We start from the raw sequence: 23,898 nt of genomic DNA on the forward strand, positions 1-23,898 counted from the left end.
ATAAAATTTGAGTAACTTGAGTCTTTTTCTGAGTTCATCACTACTCAGAAAATCTTTACTAACAGTTCCCTTGGCCTGTGTTTCAGGTTAATTTATGACAACTGTCACTGAAAAACATTTGCTTTGCATAAAGCTTATGTAATTTTGCAAACTGAGATGTGCTCATGGAGTCCTTGTGAAAGGGACTTTATTTCTTTTTGGTACAAAATACTGTTTTCTTATCCCAACATTTTCATATTCAGAGGGTAGAGATTTGAAGCTTAAGATTTCTGCTTAGTAGGCTCCTGGGTGGTTGAAGTTGCTGTGTGGGAAGTTTGTGTGTAATGTTGTCTTAATTGGAAAACAATAATTTTTTTTTTTTTACTTTTATTGAAAATTCATTAGGAAACAGTATTCTAATACTCAGAGTAGTTTAGTAATAGCTAATTACTTGTAGAAATATTTGCATGGTTTCTTTGCCATCCACTCCCCACTAGGTTTGCTTAGGTGAGGTCAAAACTACTTAATTTGTCTTGCCAGTTAAGACAATACTAGCCCAGGCTAAAGGTCTATTAGCCAGGTATCCTATCTCCTGGCTCTCCTGGGAGAATTGTTTGGATGTATTTGTCTCTGGTTCCAGTGAAAACTTTATGGAAAGATTCAGTCTCATTAGAAGGAAAGGTAGCTGGAAAGAGCAGACTAGTAAGCTCTTATGAGCGGAAATGCCAAGTATTAAAGAAAAAGTACCAAGAGAGAACTGGTGCTGGCATTGTGTCACTCACAGTTAGTTGCTTGTTTTTTCTGGAAACACTGAGAAATGGAAAAGAAATTTTTGGTAATGTCAGACTTTGTGTTCCTGTTACTGCTGTGATTCCTTCAGGCTCTGTGCCAAAATTGCATTTTGTTTCCTTTTAAGAATAGAATGTGCATTTGTAAGTCTCTCTTATCCACTGTCCACCACAAAGTTATGGAGGACTTTACCAGACTTGTATCTATTCATTCAGAAGCTTCTTTTTCACTTTTCTGTATTAACATTTTAAAACAATCTAAATAACATGCAAGTTTGGAGAACGTGGAAAAATTGCATGGTGGGTAGTTATATTGTTTGGAAATGCAGTATACTGAATTTTTATTGTGGTCCATTTGCTTACACATTTCCTTCAGAATCACGATTTTAATCATTTAAATGGTCCTGCCCTTTCTTTAGACAGAAGTAAATGAAGGAAAAAGGTGCAAAGTCTGGTACCTGATCCTCCTGAGTCTCTGTTACTGCAAAAGCCTTTCCTTTGGCTTGAAATGCTGTCACAGCCATTTAGAGTGCTCTTGGAGAAATTGTTTTCTGAACCTCTAGAATTGACTTTTAATATTCCCCAAGTCACCGATGTGTTGTGATACCCACAACAACTAAACTGCTGATGAACTGGTTCTTAGGCTGGTGCCTAAGAAGCCAAAATCTGTCTCTCATCCTGGTGTTTTCACGTTTCTCTGTCCAGGGATGATCCAGCAGAGCAGTTAAGGAAGTTTGCAGATAGAGGAGGGGGAGGCATTTGAGTCCAGGATGCTGGCAGGATTTCCCACCAGGAGCCTGCCAGCCTCATGGCTTGCAAACACTGAGTGGAGTTTGAGCAAGGCAATTCCCAGGAAAAGGAGGAGCAGGAGTGGTAGTTAAAAGCAATGACTGCTGGAGCAGATTAATTTTTTTCTAATAGTTGGCTCTGTGAGGTTGGATTGAACTATCCAGCACAACCTTGGATTTGGCTGTACACAGCTCATGTCTTGCTTTGAGGTTTTTAGGGCAGTGAACATACTTTGTTCTGTTTTGTGGATGCAAAGCCTGTTGTGAATTCTCAGTCTGTGATCTGGTTTCCCAGGCACAGTCAAGGTGAAAATGTTGTAGTAACTATTAGCTGTGGTTTGAGTTGTCTTTTATTTACACAAATAGTTCCCAGTGAATGCTCACAGTGAACCAACCTCTGCTTCAGAGGTTATTATAGCACAGAGTACGATCTTTATGCTGAAATTAAGGTGGAAAATAACCTGGTAACTGCTGTAGGAGCCTGAGGTTGAGGGATTAAGGGGAGAGGCTCCAGTTTATTAAGCAGCCTAATAATAAGTGGTCAGTGACTTGTCCAGCTGCTCTGCCTGTGTTGTAGTTCGAGCCTGGCTATCCATGGCATAGATTTCCATCTGTTGCACTGCAGGGTTACTGTGCAAAGCCTCACCTTTTGTTCTGGAGGCTGTGGTTGCAGTTTCAGAAAGAAAGTTAATCAGGAGAGAATGAACTGCAGATGGTCAATCATCCATAGATAGTTGAAGCATGAGTATATCCTCCAAATACTATCCAGTGATATTCCTAAGAGGTTTGCTCTGCAAAATACAGAGATTCAAGGTTAGATCTAGATTTGGGGTTTTTTTTTTACTGTCTAATGCTGTCTACTTGGAATTAGACTTCTTTTTCAAAGACCAATACATTGGAGATTTACCTCAGCAAAATATTCCAATCATCTTCTGGAGCCATTTAAACAACTGTCTTCTCTGCTTCCTTTCTCAAGGCCTCTGTGACATGGAAAGGAACGCTGGCAACAAAAGAGTCAGTCTGCTATATAAAGTTTCCTGGCTGGAGCTCTCATGGTAAACGTGTCTTGATTACAGGCATGCTTTTGACCATTCTGCTGCTGCAATTGCTCCAGGCACTTGGAATGGGCCAACAGTCAAAGCTCTTCCAGGCTTATTATAGCCAACCTCTTTGGAAAATTACATCATTAAAATCCCCGTGTAATTCAGCAGAAAGGGCAAGAAATCCCCTCCCTTTAGGACACGGGCAAGCCAGCTCTTCTTCTCATGCCTGTGGTCAAAGACCAAGGAGTGCATCCAGTATTGTGTGTGTTCCAGATGTGAATCTGGTTGAGAGGAAGAGATGCTGTGACATGCAGAGAACCTGCCTGTGACAAACTTTCTTGTGCTGTATCTCCTAAGAAAGGCTGCTACATATAACGAGCCTTGATTTTAAAAAGTGAACAGCTCTCAGTTATTACTGCAGTAATGGAGAATTGCGTATAATGAGCATGTTTATAATGAGCACAGAGATGTGGCACAGCACAGTCTGACAGGAATGTGTGTACAGTGCTTAAGGTTTTATCTCATATGCTGAAATGGTACCCACAGAAAAGCCTCTGTGGCAGAACTGTAGCACTGATGCACCTTTAGAAAAGGACAGTGTGAGGACAGCCACTTGAACTTAGTCTTAAAATGAGCATTCACCCTGAAACATGTGAATACACCCAAAAAATAACTGTTTAAAGTGATTAGACTGGAGAATCTTGCCAATTTCTGTGATGACATAGCGTGTATGAGAGATTTTTCCATGTTTGTAGGTACTTGGAAAGGAAACGGAAACTTTGGGAGGCTTCACACACTTGAGCACGAACCCTTGTTTGTTCCAAGCCTTCCATTGCATGTTATAATCAGAATTAGATCCATTTATTAGCAGTCTAGAAAATGTGGTAGTTGTAGCTCAGGCACTTTCACAGAAATACCCTGAAGAAGAATGCTGTTATTCTAAGAAGGATGTTCAGCCACTGAGAAAATGATCTAAATGTTAGAAAGCTGTAAAATCTCAACAGGAGATGTGGAGGAGGAGATTTGTAGGTGCTAAAAGGTTGGAATGAAAAGTCTGTTCACAGATTAATTCAGAGGTTTTGATTCAAAGATTTATGTCTAAATGCCTTTGAGCTCAGAACAACAGCAACAAAACTCAGTCATGTGAAGCCTGGTGCCAGAGCTGTGCAGTTTTCCATGTGTATAATAAGCATCATTCCAGTGGCCTATATTACAAAAAAGCAAATAAGAACCAGGAACATTAAATTACAATGAAGCTTTCATTCCCTTCATGTTAACAAAGCAGGCTTGCTGTTAGCAAGGCTCTGTGCATCAGTGGAGAATGAGCTGCCCTGGGGGACTGTGTAAACATGGAATGCAGATCCAGGGATGGAAAGCTGACGTGTTTCAGGCGATGATGGACTGATGCTGGCAGGAAACACTTTCCTCGTGTGGAGCTTTTTGCTTTTTGGAGAAGTACCATAATTAACTAATTGTTTTGAATGAAATTAAAAAGCCAGGGGCTCCAGCAGTTTGCATTGCATGGCAATGCCACATACTGGATACCTGTTGGGATGTGTAACTAAGATAGGAGATGTGCTGTTTTCATGAAACTCTAGAATGGAGTGCCATTCAAAAGGTTCATTGTTGATCTGTAACCTATTAAAACTGCTTTGTGACTCAGATTTCCATCTCTGAAAAGGACCTACCTATTAATGCTTTAGGACTGCTTGGAAGTTTGTAATTTGCAGGTCCCTTTAAAGTGTAGGCTGTGTCATCTTTTCTTTTTTTTTTTGAGGCAGTGTCATCAGTAGGCCCATAGCAAGTTCTGAATATACAGTTTTTCATTACAGACTGACATTACTTACTGACTCCTCAAAGAAATTGTAGTTTCTGTTTGGAAAGGAGTTGTTATCCAGCCCTCACAGTAATGAAATGTTGTCTGATAGAGCTTTATAATTTACTTCCTCCTCTTCTGAGACATTACCACATGTGTCCACCCCCCAAAGACAGTGAGTTACTTAACTTTAGTATACATATGTAGAGAGACTGGACTCTTAAACTATTTTGAACTTGGTTAAAATGCTTTTTGTTTCAAATAGCAGTCTGACATTTGCTCACTTCAAGTCATGATGGATTTTAAACTGAGGTTTAAAATGTACCTGGTTGCACAAGTCCCAGACAGATAAACTTATCTGAACAGTGGCTTCAAACTGACAGAGGGCAGGTCTAGATTGGATGTTAGGAAGGAATTCTTCCCTGTGAGTGGGGAGGCCCTGGCACAGGTTGCCCAGAGAAGCTGTGGCTGCCCCATCCCTGGAAGTGTCCAAAGCCAGGCTGGATGGGACTTGGAGCAACCTGGGCTAGTGGAAGGTGTCCCTGCCCATGTCAGGAGGTGGAACTGGATGATCTTCAAGGTTCCTTCCAACCCACACCATTCTGGGATTCTGTGATGATTCTACAACATTCCAGGTCTTCAGTTAATCTATAGCACAGATTAGAATAACTGACATTAGACTTGCAATGGAACTTTATTTATAAAGTAATTGTATTCCCATGCAGAGAACATTCTTACAGTCTCTTACTTTGCTCATGACACCCTCAGACTTATTAGCAGTAATACTTTCTTTGGTTGAACCAGAGCTCTATTTTAGTAATATTAAAGCAATATTTCTAAAATGAAAAAAAAGTAACTCGATGCTTAATGCTGTGCATCAGCCATGTGGCATTAGAATGAAGAATAAAAATATTTTAGAACTACAGGTTAGTTTTAATAACTTAAAGCTAAAACAGTCTCAAGAATGTTTTATGATTTCTAATAATATAATTAAAGAGAGATCCAAATTACTGTGCTAATAAAGAGGTTGGAATGGGAATCCACAAGGCAGGTGGAAAACACGTCTGATAAGGACAAGGATATAGCAGAGTTGGATCTGCTGTGCAAAGGAGTGAGGTAAAGCAGAGGGTGGGAGTGCTGGGATTGATGGGAAAAGCCTCTGTTGGACCCATGAATGCAGGAAGAGGAGACCTGGCAGCTAAAGTCATGAGAGAACAGAATGAATTAGGGTTGGGGAGTGGGTGGGACTGCCTGAGCCTGTAAGGAGAGGAGGTACTAATAGATGAACAAGGAGACCTGGGAGAAGGCAGCTTGTGGTTTGGAGATAAGTTGGATTTAATGGGTGAGAAGAGCTGGGAACTCAGAAAGCCTGAGAAGTAGAAAGTAATACTGACTGAGTGAATGAAAAACAGTGGCATCAAGGAGCTGTCAAGAGAGGGACTAGTGTAGCAGAGACAGGTACTGTTATCTGTCAGTGTGTGAGTAACACTTTGAACAGGGGAGCCCCAGCATTTGGAACATCTTGTTGATAAATGAGCACGTGATGTTCTGGGCACTGGTTTATTAAATCTGCATCTTCATTTGACCCATTTTCTTCATCATGTCATAATATTTAACTACACAGTTGTGTTATCTTGTCCCCAGAACTCATGTTATGTGTAATTACAGACTTATTATAATGTGTTAATTTTGAATAGTTATGGCACAGACAAGTTCAATTCTTCTGTTTGTTAACAGTGGAGGGATTAGCTTTGCATTTATTAATACTCTTCTTTTGAACTATATTGTACATTCAAATGTGCAATAATGTGGCGAGGAATTGTCTCCATGCAGTGCAGTTTAGAGGTCTGACAAGTTTTTGCAGATTGTGATATTTCTTTTAATTTCTTTTGAATATCATTAATTGTGATAAGTTCTGTTTTCACTAATTTCATATGAATTTTGTTAATTAACTGTATGAAGTGCCATGCTTCATTTGAAGTTACTCAGTCTTTGACAGTGTCACTGAGAGGAACTGGCTGAAGCCTCTTGGTTTAATTCAGTTTTACATCTCTGGCTGTATTTCCAGTTCAAATCCACGCCCAGCAAGAACGTGTCAGTGGTGGGCTGGATGGTGATGATGGCAGATGACCCTGAGCATCCAGATCTCTTCTTATTGACTGATTCTGAGAAGGGTAAGAGTGCACTGATTCCCAGAATAAGCATTTGCATTGCTGAGGTCGTTTATAAGCAAGTAAATGAGCAAGTGAAAGGTAACATGCTGTTACATCCTTCCAATTTCAACTGCTCTCCAAGATGTCATCTTTGCCTTTAGAATGCTATGGGAACAAGAATCTGTGGAGAATCCTTAGAGTCTTCATTAAGTTCTGAGAACCCTCCAAACCCTTAACAACTCCAGTTGTGATTTTTATTGGAAGTATTCCTCTGCATTCTTTCAAACTATATTTAGAACACTGAGGCATTTTCACATGTGTGAAAATGGAACTAACAGTAAAAAAAAGAGATTCAGCTAATACTACCTGCTTGACCAGTCCCTTCTCCTCTCACATGAAAAACAAAAATCAAACCAGCTGTTCAAATGTAGTGCTATTACCAGGAAAAAAACCCTAAGAGATCTTGGCTGTTTTGTGGATTTCCATCACTCCAACACAGCACCCTGCTTTCAGCTTAAACTTGGAAGAAAATGTTACTTTTCCATAGCACTTCAAACTGTGCAGAAAGAGCATTATTAGAAGTTCTGAGAAAGGAGCTTAAAATTATTTATTGCTTTGTCTGCTTCAAGTCTTAGTGTGTTTTATTTCCAAACATCCATTTTAGCACCACTGATATGAGGTGTAAATACTGAATGCTTGTCAGCTTAAACTCTGCAACAGCAATCTGAAAAGTTTTTGTAACACATGGCCTTGCTGAACCTAAGCAAGCACTGTGTAACACCAGGCACTGAAAACACGAGTCTGAAATGTATCAGTAGGTTCAGGAACAATATTCAAACATTTTCAAGTGTAGCTTTCCAGAGAGCATTTCAGTGATATCTTGCACTTCATTAAAAAATTATGGTATTATAAACAAATTGCAATAGTGGGCAATGAGCTCAAACATTTTTGTGCAGTTCTAAGGAATGTTTTGTTCTTTCCTAATTGATACTGACATTAGTAGAAATCTAGAATGTTGTAAAGGAAGGCAGGAAGCTGCAACCTCTCTTCATTAGCTCAAACAATTGTACCTATTCCAGACAAAGTGTAAAGTTATATGAACCTTCTGTTATTAAATCTTTTCATAATGTCTTAAGTTAGAGGTACTTGAATATGGGTAGGATTTAAGTGCGTAGCACTGTTTGTGTTTCCTCATCAGATTTTTTTGCCCTTTCTCACTTAGGAAATTCATATAAATTTCAAGCTGGGAACAGAATGAATGCAATGCTCTGGTTCAAACACCTGAGTGCTGCCTGCCAAAGCAACAGACAACAGGTGAGAGCAAGATGCTGCAGTGGAATGAGCTTTTAAGGGCTCAGAAGTGACGGATCTTCGAGCTGCCCAAGCTGTCACTGAGGGCTTTGTGTGAGGAGCAATGTACCCTGAGCAGCTTCTGCCTCCATTTCACATGCTGGTTGATTTGCCTTTGCCTTTGTCTTTGTCCCTTTGCAGACTCTGGGGTAATGAAGAAGGATTTGGGGCTATCTTGAGGCTCATTTAAAGCAATTGGGGAAATGCAAGGAATGCTCTAAAATACCTGTCCAAGTGGCAGTGTTTTTGTATTGCCCATTTGAAAAGGGCTGTTTGTACAGTTACATAAAAGCTGTAAACTGTAGCATTCAATATCAATTCCAGGTAACTCTCCTGTAGTGCCATTTTTTTCAGGTCGTGGACATGCATATTTTCTGTTGGTTGTTATGTATTCCTAAAATGTATAAACAGTAGTCTAGTCCTCGGTACATTTTGCAGTCTTTGATAGCAAAGGTAGTATTTTCCATGAATCAAAAAGGAAGATAGACTGCTCCAACCCCTATTAAATGCTGTTCCCGTATAAATTCTTATTGATCTTTTTTATCAGCAAAATCCTTTTTAAGTTATTTTGCCTCCCTGAACTCTCCCTTTTCCTTTGCACATTTGCTTATGGACTTTCCAGAGCAGAAATACCACTGAATTTCAAGGGGAAACAAAAAGACCTTTCCACATCCTTCTGTGCTTTCTTGTTCAGTTCTGCTTCTGAGACAGTTCTTAAGGAGTAAGGAGGGTTGCAGAAGCTCCTGTGGAGGTATTTGAGACAGTGCAAAGGAGAGGAAAGTGTGTTCCTGTGGCTGGAGAATGTGGGGATAGTGGCAAATAGTAGCAAAGAGTTACAAACAAGTGGTGACTTCCAGGCAAACCTGAAAACTGCCCCCTGAAGACAAGTTTTATTCAATAAGATTTAACAGTACTATCTAATACTGTTAACAGTGTGACTGCCTTAGAAAAATTGGATGTTTAAAGGTGTTTTCAATAGAATATAAACACCTACCCAGCTGAGTAATACTGAGAACTATTTTAATAGATACTATTTTTGATTTTAGTGGTGAAACTTTAGCCCAGTTGAGCATTCTACAGGTAAATGATAAATCATGGAATCATAGAATATGCTGAGTTGGAAGGGACCCATCAGGATCAGATGCAAAGCAAGAAATGCTCGTTTCAAATCTGACCAAACTGGGTATTTATTGAGTGTCATCAGGAATGTGCTGGCTCTTTAATAACCTGAGTAAACAAGAGATGCTGCTGTCAGGTAAATTCCTGATGGGGGGAAAAATGGAAATATAAACTAATGTATTGCAAACTAGCTTTAATCTTCATGAAAGGGAGTGATATCTGCAGCAGGCAATTCAGGTTTCCTCTGGGAAAAGCTCAGGCAAGTGTTGATGCCTCGTTTTTATTAAATTAATCTTAAAAATACTAGAGGGCCTACATCAATCACTGCTCTGTGTGCCAAGAATTCTCTAGCTGGGACTTGTGTAGTTCAGTGCTAAGATTTGTCATGTGAAGGTTCTTTTGCTGACAAATATTAAATGTCATGAAAGTTTAAAGTTCTATGGCCATATAATAAAATTATAACCCCTGAAACAATTTAATATTTTAGTTATACCTGTTTTTTCTACAGTTCTAGGTATGTTTGATAGTTGCATTCCTCCTCCCCTTTTTTGGAGACAGAACAATGTGCATTTGAACAGGTGTCTCGTGTGTGTAAGAGTTGAATGTAAGTAGCTACTACTTGAAGTAAATCCTTCTATCATTTCCATTTTTGCTTTCAGGTTCCTGCCAACTTGATGACCTTTGAATAACAGGCTAATTCAAAACAAAAAAAAAATAAGAACAATTTGAACCATCTCATAACTGAGAAGGAGGTCCTGATGAAAAACGTGCCAGCTGTATCTGTGCCAGAACAGAGCCTGTCCACTCGATCTCTGAACTCTGGAGCCCTGAACAAAACCACTAATGGCTGGGGAGCAGAGTCCCCCAGGTGAAAAATGGAGTTGCAACATGAATTGCCATGGACCGTGCTTCGTTATGTTCTTTGAACTGACCTGTGGAAACCACTGCCTTAAAGAGTGAAAGGAAAAACAACATGAAACACCAAATAGTGTGTGTGAAACTTCTGGCGGTGCTGTGCTTGAGTTAAATAGATTGTAGCTAGTTTGAGTTTCTTTTAACTTTATACTAATTTTGAAAATAACTCACCTTTTTAGGCATTCTTAAGAAAACAGGTAAACTGGTATTTAAGAGCTGTATCTAAAGCTGTGTATGAACCGGGTAGGAGAGGTACTACATGTCCTAGAGATGTTGTTTAGACTATACCAGGAGTTCTGGATGGGAGCTTGTCCCAGGCACTCTTAGCCTGGAGCAGTGTTATTTCTCTCAGACCTACAAGTATAAAGTTTGAAACAGCAGTGAGTTTGCAAACCTTGGTCCTGCACAGGAGCCGGGCGCCCGACAGCGGCACTTACACACCAAATACTGCTTTGGTACGTCGGGACCTCGTTCCTGCTTAAAAACACGTGGTTTGGGTGGTCAAGGGGTGTGTATAAGAGACAAAACTCAAAGCACTGTTGGGTCAGCACTGAGTATTTTCTTCCCATTTGTTGAATGACAAAACACCAACACCCGGGTACAGCTCACCGAGACGCTTTCCTTCTCTGGGTGTCTGCTAATGACCAGTTAGGGACCACTGTCAGTGTGTGGTGTTTCATAATATCACTTAAGATGGACATTTTTAAGAAGATAGAGGCACAATTTCAAAGCTTTCACGTTCTCATTTGGCAATAATTGATTTTAGTATCTGTCTTGGTCGAAATAGTTGACGTTGTGTGGTGTTGATAACGTGGCCTAAAGCAGACCTTACGTGCAGAAGCTCTTTTAATCTTCAGGCAAATAACTAATTTATTAGAAGGTAGGATATAACCTAAGGAGAGAAAAGGTGTGGGACCATCAAAATTCTGTCCTTGGCAGGAATCATTCTTGGTCACTGGAATTACTCACAGAGAAAAACATTATGATTGTAAAAAGGGAGCTGTGCTTTATGTGTGTGTTTGATGCTTAAGATTTTGATTCTCGCTTTCTTGGGGTTTCCTTGACGTCACCTAGTTTCCTGGATGATTGGTCTCTCTTTAATCTTAAAAAATATGATCTTTGTAAAGCAAGGAAACGTTGTCCCAAGATATGACTCCGATATCAGAACTTTGAAGTTTGTGAAAAATTAGTAACTGTTCCATTGACGTTGTGGTTTAGTGGCCGTAAATACGCTTGCAGATTCCACCATGAATTCTCCTTTTTAAAAAGAAACAAGCTACCTACCAGTCTGTTTGAGAGTTCTCTGACTATCTAATAAAGGTTTCTACTAGTAGTTGTTATTTTGAAAATGTATAGTTTGTTTATTGCATCTGAGTAGAAGCCTATAAATTCACTTTTGGGCTGTTTTGGGGTTTTTTTTTTTTCCTCCGGAGTCAAATTAATCTCATAATGGAAATGATTACTTTCTGGTTTCTGGTGGGCAAAAAAGAAGGCTAATCCAGTCTCACAGTAAAAACAAAAACAAAAAACCAAACAAAACATACAAACCCCAACCACTTGGTGATGTAAAGGGTAACAGGCTGGTTTATGTTTCCAGGAATTGTTCTGATTTGGCTCTTGGTAGAAAGAAAACACTAGAAAGATGCTTCTGTCGGAATTACACCACAAACACTCTGAGAATTTGAGACCCTTTGCATTTTTTGGTTGCTGTTTTTTTTATGAGGAATGAATAGCCTGTTCTCATCCTGAAGTCATGAACTTTGGGAAGAGGTTGCTTGTGCTGAATCCCTCTGCAGTTCACACATCTCCCAGGTTTACCCACGTTAGGTGTATAGTAAAGACAACATCTTCAGAGCCAGCAGTGTTACTTAGTAGACTTTGCACAACTTTAGTTTGGGGTTTTTTCTGTTTTAAGAATTACTTAGTGTGTTTCTTCTCAATGACTAAGTGGGTTTTTGTTTGTTTGTTTGTTTTTTAATAATGCGTGTCCTTTTTTTAAGCATTGTGGATAGTAGCCTGTGGATTTTGAATTTTTAAATAAGCTAATCTGGGTTGGTTGCAGCATAACTGTATCTGTTCTTTTGTTAGTGAAAGGCAACTTGCAACAGGGAGCCACAGCCTGACAGCACACAGCTTTGCTAAGGACAGAGCCAGGTCAGGACATGTCATTTATTACTGGGTTTTTTGTATTTTTCCAGCTGTTTTGAGTTAGGTTTTATGGTAGGAGGAGAGTGGGGAAAACAGTTTGCAAATCACCCTTTAATGAATTGTTGCTGTTCCCAGTTTTCGTTGTCCTTGGGCCTCCTACTCTTCCTTGTTTTCCACCCTCCGATACGGGAGATTCATGGGAGAGATGGAATATTGTGGGAGGAGTTCCTTAAAGTGTGTGGCCATAATAACTGGAGTGAGTAATGACAACACAGAAAAGCATTTTTGGCACTTGTTACAATGAGTAGTTCAGTACTTTCCCATTGTTGTCCTACAGGGCAACACAGAAACACTGTCACGTTATATATTTTAAGATAAATGGTGCTCAGAAAGAGGTGGAGGGTTTGTTCCCTGAGGGAAAGCTGCCTCAACTCAGCTTTGGAAAGACACAGACATGTCATATACACTGTAAAGAGTGTAGTAATGCTCCCTTTTTTTTTTTTTTTTTTAATTAAAAAAGGAGTTAAAAAAATTAAATAACTGAAACTAGTGCTGAGAAAACAAGGACAGCAACGAGCTCATGGTATTCAGGTAAGACTGTCATCCAGACTACTTCAGATAGTTGGCAGGTTTTCTTTGATTTTTATTTTCAAAGTGTTGCTCTAATTCTTTATCTTGTTAATAACTGTTGAAACACTTCAGCTAATATTTGTCACTGTGTTTTTTCTGAACATTTTGATTTTGAAACTAAAGATGCCCATTGCAACTCCTTGTTTTGGTGGCATTTGAGCAAAAATTCTTCAGTGTAGATCTTCTAGTGAGACTTGGCATGCAAATGTGAATCATCTGACAGCTAACCAGTTTCTTAGCCAAACTAAAAGTTTCAGGAAAGATCAAGGAACAGGGAATGTCTGGTTTATGGAACTGGTGTAGTGCATTAGAAATAGATAACGTTGCACTGGTGGTTGAATACTTACTGCTAACTCTTATCTCATTTAATCCGTGCTACTTTTGGCTGGGATTTTCAGACCTAACTTCTGTCCCAGTGTTCTTGGAAAGCAAATGAGATTTATTTTTTAAAAATTCGGATAGCTTGAATAAACATAGCTCACCCCAGACACGTATTTCCTTTTGCAGACATTTTCATGCCAGAGGAATATTACTCAAGCTATTATGATTCATTAAGTATTTAGGTGCAAGTTATAGGCATTAAAACTACAAATACTAAATGAATGCACATAAATACTTAATGAATGAGCTTTAGCACCCAGCTTTAAAATTTAGAGAAGTGTGCACATTTGAAAACATGTTGGGAGCAGAAGAAAGCATTAAAAACCACAGCGGGGCTTTATTAGTTATCTGTTCCTCACTGGAAGTGAATTCATCTAATCTAATCTTGCAACATCAGCCTCCTCTATTTGCATTTATACATTTCCAACAAGAGTCCTCCTCTATTAGAATCAGACATAACACATGTTAACAGCAGATCCTTTCCCTCCCAGCAGAAGCAGTTGCAGGTTTTTTGTGCTGCTGAGGCACGTGAGAAGTTGAGGTCCCTTGTGACAAAAGGCAAGTTGATCTTCTGGTTTTGGATAACTGTAGTAAATCTTATCCAAATCAAGATAAGGTAAAACATGGGATATTGTTTCTTCTGTCTCTATCAGTGGCATTTTTCTTTATTGTTTGTCCCTTTTTTTGATATTCTAACTTACCAGCATTGGTAGTTCCAGTATTTTCCATGACCAGCTCTGTGTGCTACCTGCTGCAGCATCAAGACCCCAGGAGTGGTACTAAATCACATCAGTGAATTGCCTATTCTCCTTACAAAGACAGGCTGTGAAAGTTTTATTGTTCTTTTTAAATGTTACCCTTTTTCTTTCGTTATTCTCTAAAAGTGTCTTGTGCATGAGGTGGTTTGGCTTGGGAAAGTTGTCACTGAAAGGATCTGTACGAGTGGATGTGGAATTTGTTCATAGGGATTACCCCTCTTTTTTAAAACCCATCATTCTGATATGTGATGTATCAGGAGGGTGAGTGCTTGGATTTGAGGAGGACTTTTGCCAGTGCCTTATTATGAACTTGGAGACCAATTCCTTTATTTCAGTGCTGAGGGTCCCACCAGGGCAGACTTGCAGGCTGTGTCCTTAATGGACCAAGGGGTGACATTCCTGGCAGTCATTGCATTTCTGCAGCAGACAGTTGTTTTGGTCAGTGTAAAATAGCTTGGCTTGAGTTTCTTTACTATTATTTTTTTTTCTGTGTTTGTATAGCCTCTTTTTAGGAAAAATGTAGAGGTATTTGGTAGTTTGGGCTTGTTCAGCTTTTGTCAGAAGTAGCTCAGACCTCTTAAAAATTAATTTATTTTTATTTTGGTGTGTCTCTGAGTAGATTTAGTAGGGGGGAAAATTGAAAAGAGTAGTCCAAGTCATGGTCTAGACCACATGAGCTGAAGAGCTCATGCTGTTAGAAAGGAGCTTGCTTTTCTCTCTCCCATTTGAATGTAAACAATGAAGAACATTCTTATGAGAAGATTTATTCCTTACAGGCTTTTTGCTAATGTGAAATAAATACCACAGGAAAAAACTGTTTGGGGGAAAGAGGGGACTTGGATTAATCTTAGTCTTAATATCCCAAAAGCTCAGTTTTATATATTGTATTTCTAGTGCCAACACTATGTGGAGAGCACTGCCCTTCACTGAAACTACTGCAAAAGGCTGTTTTAGCAGCAAGGTTTCAGAAGCTTTGGAAGGGGAAATGAAAGGAAGAATGTGTAGTTCTTATGCAATTAAATATTTGTTTTCCTGGAATACATCCTTATAAAAACACAGCAGTTTTAATATAGTCTTTTTGTAAATTCAGATGTTGGAAGGATTATTTGCAAATTAGTCTTATGCTTTCTAAGAATCTTCAAAGACAACAGAAGGGTTTGGGTCCAAGGAGAAAACACAAATTACTTAGTTCAGCCGTGCCTGTCACAGAACTGGGCTGGCGAGTTTCCTTGAAGTTATGTTGGTAAGGAAAAGAAGGAGCATGAGATGTAATGAAATGCAGGTTCCTGCAGCTCCTGGCGTGTCTCTGGCTGTCAGCCTGGTCCTGCTCTGGAGTGGCTAAAAGCACCGTAAATACTCCCTTTCCTTTGTGTGTTTGATTAGTGTATTATTTCTCTTTGTTTGGGTAGGTTCTGGCCTTCGTCTGTGATTCCTGAAGGAATTTCTTACCATTCCAAAGCTGTTCACAGCTGAAACTGCAAAGCAGAAAAGCAGTTAATAAATGGATTAAATGTTGAAATAAAGGGTTCTGGGGTGCCTTGTTTACTGGCGCTTCTGGCTCCTTGTGTTCAGGAGTGTATCCATTCAAATGCTGCTGCACTGAAGTGGGAAAAGCACCAGGAAACCATAGCTATGTTTTATAATAATCCTGTAAGGACCAACCATCACTGGGAGGGGGATCAAGGTGTCATGCAGTAAACACAAGCCATTTTTAATGTTCCCTGCTGGTGTGAGGCATTCTAGGGATAGAGGGATTGCACTATGATCTTGCTGAGGGATGTGCAGTTTGTCCTCTAGCCATTTTCTTCACCTTTTTTAATACTTTATTCTGTGTGTGCGTGTGAAAATTGTGTGTTTGCATAAGCTAGTTTAAATGAATTGAAGAACAGGTTTCAAAAGTCTTTCCTACTGAAATAAATGATTTAAAAGATGGCTTGTGTCTGAAGTTTTAATTTCTCATTTGAAAATCTGCATTGAGACTGCAACCAGGTTTTGCAACGTGGAATTTGACTGTCTTTGGGAATGGTGCTGAGATCAACTGGAATTTTAATGGCTTTTTTTTTTTTTAATGAACCTCTGAAATGAAGCATGTAAAGATACCGTTGCCTGCTGGTACAAAAGAAATCCAAAATCTAGCAGGGAGATACAGTTCATTGAAGAGATTTATGTTTGGTCTCGGAGATTGTTCTGTTAAATTATGTGGTTTTTCTCTCGGTGGTAGTTTATCAGATTCTTTTCTGTTGTCTCTGTATTTAAAGATGTGATAAATTTAAACTTACTGAAAGCAGTGATCAGGCAGATTGGCTCTTAAGGAGCAACTACATGGAAGATAAACTAAAAATGAAGAATGAATGAATGAATAGCATGCAAAGCCTTGTATTTCCTCAGCTCTTTGTTTGGTGTTGCTTCTCTCCTCTCTGTGCCTTTGTTACTCTGTGAAGCCTTACTGAACTGGATCGTGCAGCCCTCGGGGGAGATGCTGTGGGGTCAGGCTGTGAAATGCTTGTCAGAGTGTGAGCCTTGGGCTCCTTCTCCTTTTCTCTGTGATGGAACAATTCCTTTCAAATGTATTTGCGAAGAGAGAAGGAATAAAGTAGATTTTTGTAACCCCCTCCTTTTTCTTATTTCCAGATTATTGAGTTTGAGGAAACGCTTTGTGCTCAATAGCGTGAAAAGAAACACAGAATTAATTAGCTGGTGATTTCTGTTTCCCTCTTTTTTTTGGTTCCTTTTCAAAGCTCTTTTTGTGTGGTTGAAGCGAGAGTTCTTTGGAGTGTTTTTTTAATTTTATTTTTTTTTTCCTAAATCAAGGAACACATCAAGGAGTCCTTTTGCCTCTTTTCTTCTGTTCCTGTCTCTCAGAATGCTGTTTACAGGAGAAGGCCTCCAATCCACAGAGTGAGAACACAGGTGGGGGAAAGGCACCTGATCTCTTCCTTGCTTCCCAAGTGGAATGATTCTGTGGTTATACTTCCTGCTGTTTTTTACCAAGGAGAGATGCTGAGTCCATTAACTGAATGTTAAAAGATTATGAAAGAATGATTTGAAAGAATTGAAATTGCCTTGATTTTGTAACATAATCTTTAGTTTGGGTTGTTTGTTTTTTTTTACGTAGGAAGGAACCACAGTGAGGGGAGAGGGTTTAACATCTGTGGGAGAAGCAGAAACCAAACCACAGATATATGAAACAACCAAGCTGAAAGGAGATGGTATTTCCCCCCTCCTCCTCCTTTTTTTTATATATATTAAGCTTAGTTTTTGTAAGTGAGAAGGTTGGGTAACAAAAAATGTAAGCAGCAGATGATACTGTTTTGGCCTTGACAGAACAGAGGAGAGATGTGGTTTTTATAACAGCAAATAAATTGAATACACAAGATTGAATCCATGCTTCCAGCTTGTAAGTAATATTTTTATTAGTTTTTCACTTAAATTGAGCATTATTACTGAAACACACATTCTTACATGGGTAATATTTACCTTTACACTGATGTTTGCCTCTTTCATTTTTAGTTCAATTTGGTACTTAAGGACAAAATTCAGATCCAAAATAAAACCTTCAGCTTATCTTCCTGGGCTGGTACAAGAGACTGTTGCTGATGTGCAAAACTGGCCTTTACTAAATTACTTTGCTCTGTAAATTTATCTTGCTGTGTAAAAGAGCTGGGTTTTATATGGGGTGTGCTGTGTGATGGAGCATGTCGGGCACCTGATGAAAAATTCCAGTGTATAAAATCATGTAGTTTCGATTCTGAAACATTCAAAAGGGCCTCTCGAAGGAGATCTGCAAAGGGAAACATGACAGTGTATTTTTTTCAGGTTTAAAAACTGGGGGGTTTATCTGTAGGAAAACACAAAATGAGTCCAAGCCATTTATTAAGCTGAAGAGAGGCCTTGTACATGAACACAGCCAGCAGCAATGTGCTAATCTGTCTTTCATTTTCTTTTCAGGTAGGAAAATGTTTCCTTTTCGTTATGGAAAAGGGATAAGGAGCTGAACTGTTTTTAGGTCAAGTAATACAGCTAAACATTTAACTAATTCATTGCTTTTTGAAGATGCAAGCCAAGGGCAAACGGTGGCCTCTGTTGCTCGTTGCTTGACTGCAGATTTAATGTTTTAGAGTGACTGGAATACAGAAACAGCTCATGAGAGGAGGGAGACGTTGCCTTGTACAGGAGCAGTCCCACAGCAGTGGCTTGGAGACAAATTGATGCTGGTGTGAGTAGCTCAGTAGTGTTTTATGACAGAACTGGGAACAGCAAATGCAAATCCTGAGTTCCTGGTGCTGAAGCAGCAGGATGCTCTTTAATGAGTATAAACATGTATCTAAGATTTACTCAAAGCAAGCCAGTCTAAATGGGATAGTTGTGATTCATTATAATTTCTTGATTTGGGGATATTTGGTGTTGGCAAGCATTTCATAAACTTTTGATTTGCACTACATATCAAAAATACTGTGAGTAAGCCGTTAGTAAGCCTGAGTCACACTCACCTCAGTAATCAGCTCCCCATCAGTATTAAGTCTATAATGTTACACCAGTGCTGCTTTTGTTCTTATTCCCTGTCTCTGACACCTGTATCAGAGGCTTCAGAGGAAGGAGTAAACCTACAGCGTGCAGGTGAGTGAACTTTCAGCCAGGTAAGTAACTCCTGACTCCTAATGACTTTTATGTATCGAAAGCTTTACAGTTTCATTTTCTTAGTTTCATTCAACATGGTGATGGCTTAATAGTGAAAATGTTTCTGCTAATCTTTCCTCCTTTCCAGAAGAGGTTGAAACTATGTATGTAAGATGATAAAGAGCAGAACCAACGTAGTGTGAACACACCAACACAGAGCCAGTGTGAAATATACCCCAGGCTTTCTTTTAAATCTTTTCAGAGACACCTGTATATTATTACTTACTTTTAGGAGTCAAAATGTGTCGTGGGATGTTGACACACAGGGTTATTACTCACAGCTTGGCATTTAATTTCATAGAATCCCAGAATGGTTTGGGTTGGAAGAGACCTTAAAGCTCATCTCATTCCAAACACCTTCCACTAGCCCAGGTTGCCTCAAGCCCTGCCCAACCCTGGACACTTGCAGGGATGGAGCAGCCACAGCTTCTCGGGACAACCTGTGCCAGGGCCTCACCACCCTGATTTTTTTTTCTAATATTTAGTCTAAACCTACTCTTTCAGTTTGAAGCCATTTCCTCTTGTCCTGTCACTCCAGACCCTTGTAAACAATCTCTCTCCATCTTTCTTGTGGGCTCCCTTCAGGTACTGGAAGACCACAGTTAGGTCATTTGTGAGGTTCCTTCAGAGAACCTAAAGGGAATAAGGAAATTCTTTCAGGATAAATCTATTGGCCATTTGGATATCTGAGAATATCTCCTAGCCATTATACGTAGACATATCATGCTTGCTACTATGGCATCTAATGAATATTTACTAAACAGCGTCTTGTTTAAATCGTACTGATTGTGCTGCTATGCTGCCAGTTCACATTTGTTCAAATGAAAGCTGTCAAATTCAGTGCCTTGATGGTTATAAGGTTTCAGGGGAAGCTGTTCCTCAAGAGTGTGGTGATGCCTTACTGCCCAGTTTGGAACATCAGCAAGCAGTAATAGTGCCAGGCTGGAGAACAGGCCAGCTCTGCTGATTGTGTCCAGTGCACTTTGCAATGGGTCAAAAAGGCAGAACTTGTCAGAGCACACCTGATCCGGTGTTTCTGGCAAAACTCTATCTGTTATCCTGATTTAAATCATTTTTCTTGACACTGATGGGGGGGGGGGGTACAGCCCATCAGTGGCCTGGCTGTGTGTCCCAGGCAGCCCAAGAAAAATTCAGGGCAAACTAAATCATTTAAATCCTGGTACTGCCAGGGCTGTAGGTGGTTGTCTGTGGTGTGGAACCCCAGGGATTTCGTGGGGCTCCAAGCAGACAGAACAATCTCTTGCACTCAAAGAAGCTTATAATGTCAAAAATCAAAAAAAAAACCAGTCTCTAGACAAAGCTTACTGAACTGAAGAGTTTCCAATTGTGCATCAGTCATGCTCCCAAGAAGTGGTTTATTAAGATTAGTGAGGCATTTGGACAGCTGTGAGAGAGGCCACTGCTCCTGCTGAGGCTTCTGCCAGTCTCAGAAGGGGGAACTCCTTGGTCCTCTTGCCATTCTGTTTGCCTACAAGTGGCCAGGGAAAATATGAGTAAAATAGTTTATTTATAAAAGTAAGGAAAAATGGTTTGTTAGGTCAAAGCATAAAAAGGGAAGTACACAAAATTCTTATTTAACCCCCGTATTCTGGTCCTTTTCAAGAATAAAGGGAGGTAACAAATCCTGCAAGGTTTATACATTTATTATTTTCTCTAACTCAGTGCTTTGTGTTGCCATTTGATCCTTGAAGTGCTGCTTTTTCAGTGCTGAATGTAAACGAGCAAATACAGTGGATTTTTTTCCTCCTGCTCTGCATGTGGGAAAAGCTTCCAAAGGAGGCTTTTGGGATGCATCAGACCAATTCACCTTGAGCTCATCCAGTCTTTCAGCTAAGCACAAGTTCTTTAATATATTGTTCTGCCTGTCATTTCTAGTTAGATAATGACACTGAATGCTCTGATGGTATCAGCCCAGCATTTGTTCCTTCAGTGTCAAGGATATGCAATGAAAATGTAATAGGCAGTTAGATTAAAGTAAAAATATGCTGCTGGCAAGGAAGTAACAAATTGGATTAAGTCAATGCTGTTTTGGATGTTGGTAACTAGATGAATTTTAATTTCTCATGGTTCTTTAAAAAGAGCCATTTAGGCACACAACACTTCATATTTTAAGGTTATGTTACTGTTTTAAATCTACTTCCTAATTCTCTTTATTATTTAAAAAATGTATTATTCCCACATTGTGAAACTTGAAGCTGCTCTTTACCCATATCCTGGAATGCAAGAAATGGAAAAGAAAAAGCTAAAATAAGAGAATATTGTTGCATGAACAAATGTGCATAATCTGACTGCAGATAAAAGGTTTCACACCACCAAGGAGGACAAGTTCAAATGAGAGCTGTCAAATTCAGTACTTCGGAGCTGTTGTTACAGCTCCTCAAAGAAGCAGTGGGGAACAAACCCCTAAATGTTTGGGGGGTTTTTTTGGTGGGGTTTAATCAGATCATGAAAGAAATTATACTACTAGTTTTAGTTGTCTGCAGTGCCATGAGACATAACTTGGTGACGTGGGAAGTCTCTTCTGGGCTCTGGTGTCTTACAAACAGTCTCAGACTGTTAAATATTGAAGGAAAATTGATCTTCTAAAGGTACTGTTTAAAACAACACTTTAGTACTAGTTTGTCAGCAGCACAAAATATTAATTTGACTCCAGTTGTACTCTGAAATCTGCCACTCACACTGAGTAGCCCAGAATGTGCTTTGGTTACTCATTCTGTCAAAATTCGAGTTTGCAAGATGAGAATTTTTCAAACTGTGATATCTGAACATCAAAGAATCTGAGGCTTCAAATGCCTCTGAGCCTGAGTTTGTCATGATTTAAATCATAGGGGTCTCAGCGACTCTGAAAATACAAGTTTAACTGATGCAGCTTCTCCAAGTGTGGGCTCTGCTTCCTTTGTCGGTATTAGAACATTAATCAGAACAACGTATAAACAGATGTTTTGTACAATTGATTTTGTATAAATAATTACAAGCTACAGAAAAATGTTCTTTTAATTTTTCCTAAAAGATCAGCCTGAAGTCATAACACATTTCTTGTGGTAACCCAAATTGAAGTCATGTGAATGGAGAACTGTAAGGCTTCCATTAGCACACACGGAAAGTGGGATTGGATCTGTACAAGTATTGACAGTATGTCCTGTTCCTGTATTATTTTTTTAAGTTAAAAATGAAACAAAGCCTTCAAGTGGCTTTACAGTTAGTTGACAGTGCCAGCACACTTAAATTTCCATTAAAACTGAAGTTGCCACGCTCTTCATTTTAAATGGAAATAGTGTTCTGCTGGTGTCAGTAGTGAGCTTTTTTTTTCTGCCACTAAAATGTTTGTGTTAAAGTGACTTTTGACAAGAAATCCCTGTGAATATGTTTGTCTTGGTGATCTGCTGCTGCTTTAGATGAAAATTTCTATACCAGTCAGCATGTGGGAGGATAAAAATTAATTTTTTTTAATTCTGTCAATTTAAACCCAATGTATGCTGCTAGATACTGGAATAAATGGGACTTGTTTCCACTTGGAAGCCTGGTCTGGGAAAGGTGTCTCATCCCAATGCACAAAGGCTGTTTCTCATTTTGATTTTTTTTTTTTTTTAAAGCAATATGTATCTTTTCTGCTGGAATATGTCCATTGATACATGTGTATAAACAAATTGGGGAAATCCTCTCTAGTACCTCAGGCTTCTGCTTCTCCTGTTTCCTTCCCCAGCTCTCAAGGAAGTCGAGTAGCTGTGCCAGGATACCCTCAGGGCTGCTTTTGGGGATCCTTTTGGTTGTTGTCTTCCAGCTGCTCCAAAACCTGTCCCTGCCATCTGCTCTGTAGCAGCCCTTTAGGTAGAACCCCTCCAGGCATTCAGGGAATAGGATAAAGTCTGTTTTTCTGTTGCCACGAGAGTTAAGTGCCTCATCAGCCTGCAGCAGTCCTCAGTAGGACCATTCAGGAAAACGTTGTTCCCTGTGTTTTCCAGCATTACTGATCCTAACTAAAAAAAAAAATTACCAAGTTTAGCTAATGTGGAGCATTTTCCTTGTTGATTCCTGAGAGATTGACACTTCAGTTGAGTACAGTAATGATTTTTTTGTTTTCCTTGATACAGCTTTCCTCCAAAAGAGATTGCCAAGTGCTTTCTGGATCACACAGAAAAAGAGAAATTCTTTCTGGCACCTGTTGGATCAGCCAACCATAAGCAACCAGTTTAGCCAACACTGAGTAACCAGTTTACCCAACTCATGAAGTACAGAACTTGATTTTGTTAGGAAGTACAGATCTTTCAGCCATCAAGCAAAAAAAAAAAAAATCTATCCAGTTTAACCTGCCACTTACCAAATTTCCTTCTGTTCTTCCAAAAATGACCAATGAGTTTTTAGTTATTTCAGTGGGCATGACTTATTTTCATTTCTGGTGGGAGGTGGAGGTGCCTGTGGTGTGTATTTCCACACTGACTCTGCCCTTGTGTCAGTGATTTAGAGGGCACCTCACTGTAGCAAAGTCCTCGGAGAAGCAGAACATCTGTAAGAAAATCTTCTCTCCCTCTGGAAGGGCTGGGAAGTACCAACTCCAGGAATGCATTTCCATGATAGCCAGTTGGCGTCTGTGTCTGAATTGGTGTGGGATTAAAACTCAGTCACGCTCTCTCTGGAGCTGCACTTCTGCAGCAGGTGGCAAAACAACCCCCTTTCTTTTGAATTTGAGCCCTAGGAATGTAGTGACGTTACTTCCCAGTGGGGTTTGTGCCAGTGAGCCACAGCTTCTGTGGGACATGCTAGCTCTTCTCCAGGGAAGGTTTTCCTTGCTGCCTTGGATCACCATTTCTCTCCCTCTTGGAGTTCCTGGTGACCAAGCACACTTTGCCACGTGTAGGGGAGTGTAGCTGGTGCAGGGCAGTTACACAGGGTGGGCTGTAATAACGAAGACCCTGAAAGCCCAGGTTAAACACACTTCTGTTCATTTATCTTTTCTTATTTTTCTTTTCCTTCTTGTAATTTTTTTAAGCCTGGTTTGATGTAACATTTCAGATTGACACAATTAAGCAAAATTCCACTTCAGATTGCTGATGATCCCCCCTCTGTTTTATATTAACACTGAGAATTTGTTGTTTTAGTGGTCAAGAGGCTCTTTTTTTCTTCCTGCCCTGCCTGAGATTGTTCAAGACATGTTGAACGGAGTGCTTAATGATTTCCAGTGCTTTCTCTTGACGTTTTAGTTTTGGAGAATGAGCAATGCCTCCGCTGGGGACTTCCCTGGCAGATCCATGTCTGAACAGCCAGGGCTGGCTTCCAAGAACATTAAATTCCAGCTGCTTTTCCATCCAAGGCAAGGTTAGTTTAGTATCCCCCT

General features: G+C 39.7%; 1 protein-coding gene across 5 annotated transcripts in view; it reads left to right on the top strand.

Moving 5' to 3' along the window:
• RALGPS2 (Ral GEF with PH domain and SH3 binding motif 2) overlaps positions 1-15,800 on the top strand; it is a 107,301-nt gene extending 91,501 nt beyond the window's left edge. For all 5 annotated transcript variants that reach the window (XM_064664175.1, XM_064664171.1, XM_064664173.1 and 2 more), the window contains 3 exons: positions 6,483-6,588; positions 7,790-7,881; positions 9,696-15,800. In XM_064664175.1, the coding sequence (XP_064520245.1) occupies positions 6,483-6,588; positions 7,790-7,881; positions 9,696-9,725 (228 nt within the window). In that variant the 3' untranslated portion in view covers positions 9,726-15,800. The remainder of the gene's footprint in view (positions 1-6,482; positions 6,589-7,789; positions 7,882-9,695) is intronic.
• The last annotated feature ends 8,098 nt before the right edge of the window (positions 15,801-23,898 follow it).

This window comes from Pseudopipra pipra, chromosome 9, assembly GCF_036250125.1.
Source record: "Pseudopipra pipra isolate bDixPip1 chromosome 9, bDixPip1.hap1, whole genome shotgun sequence".
In the NCBI taxonomy this organism is placed as follows: Eukaryota; Metazoa; Chordata; class Aves; order Passeriformes; family Pipridae; genus Pseudopipra; species Pseudopipra pipra.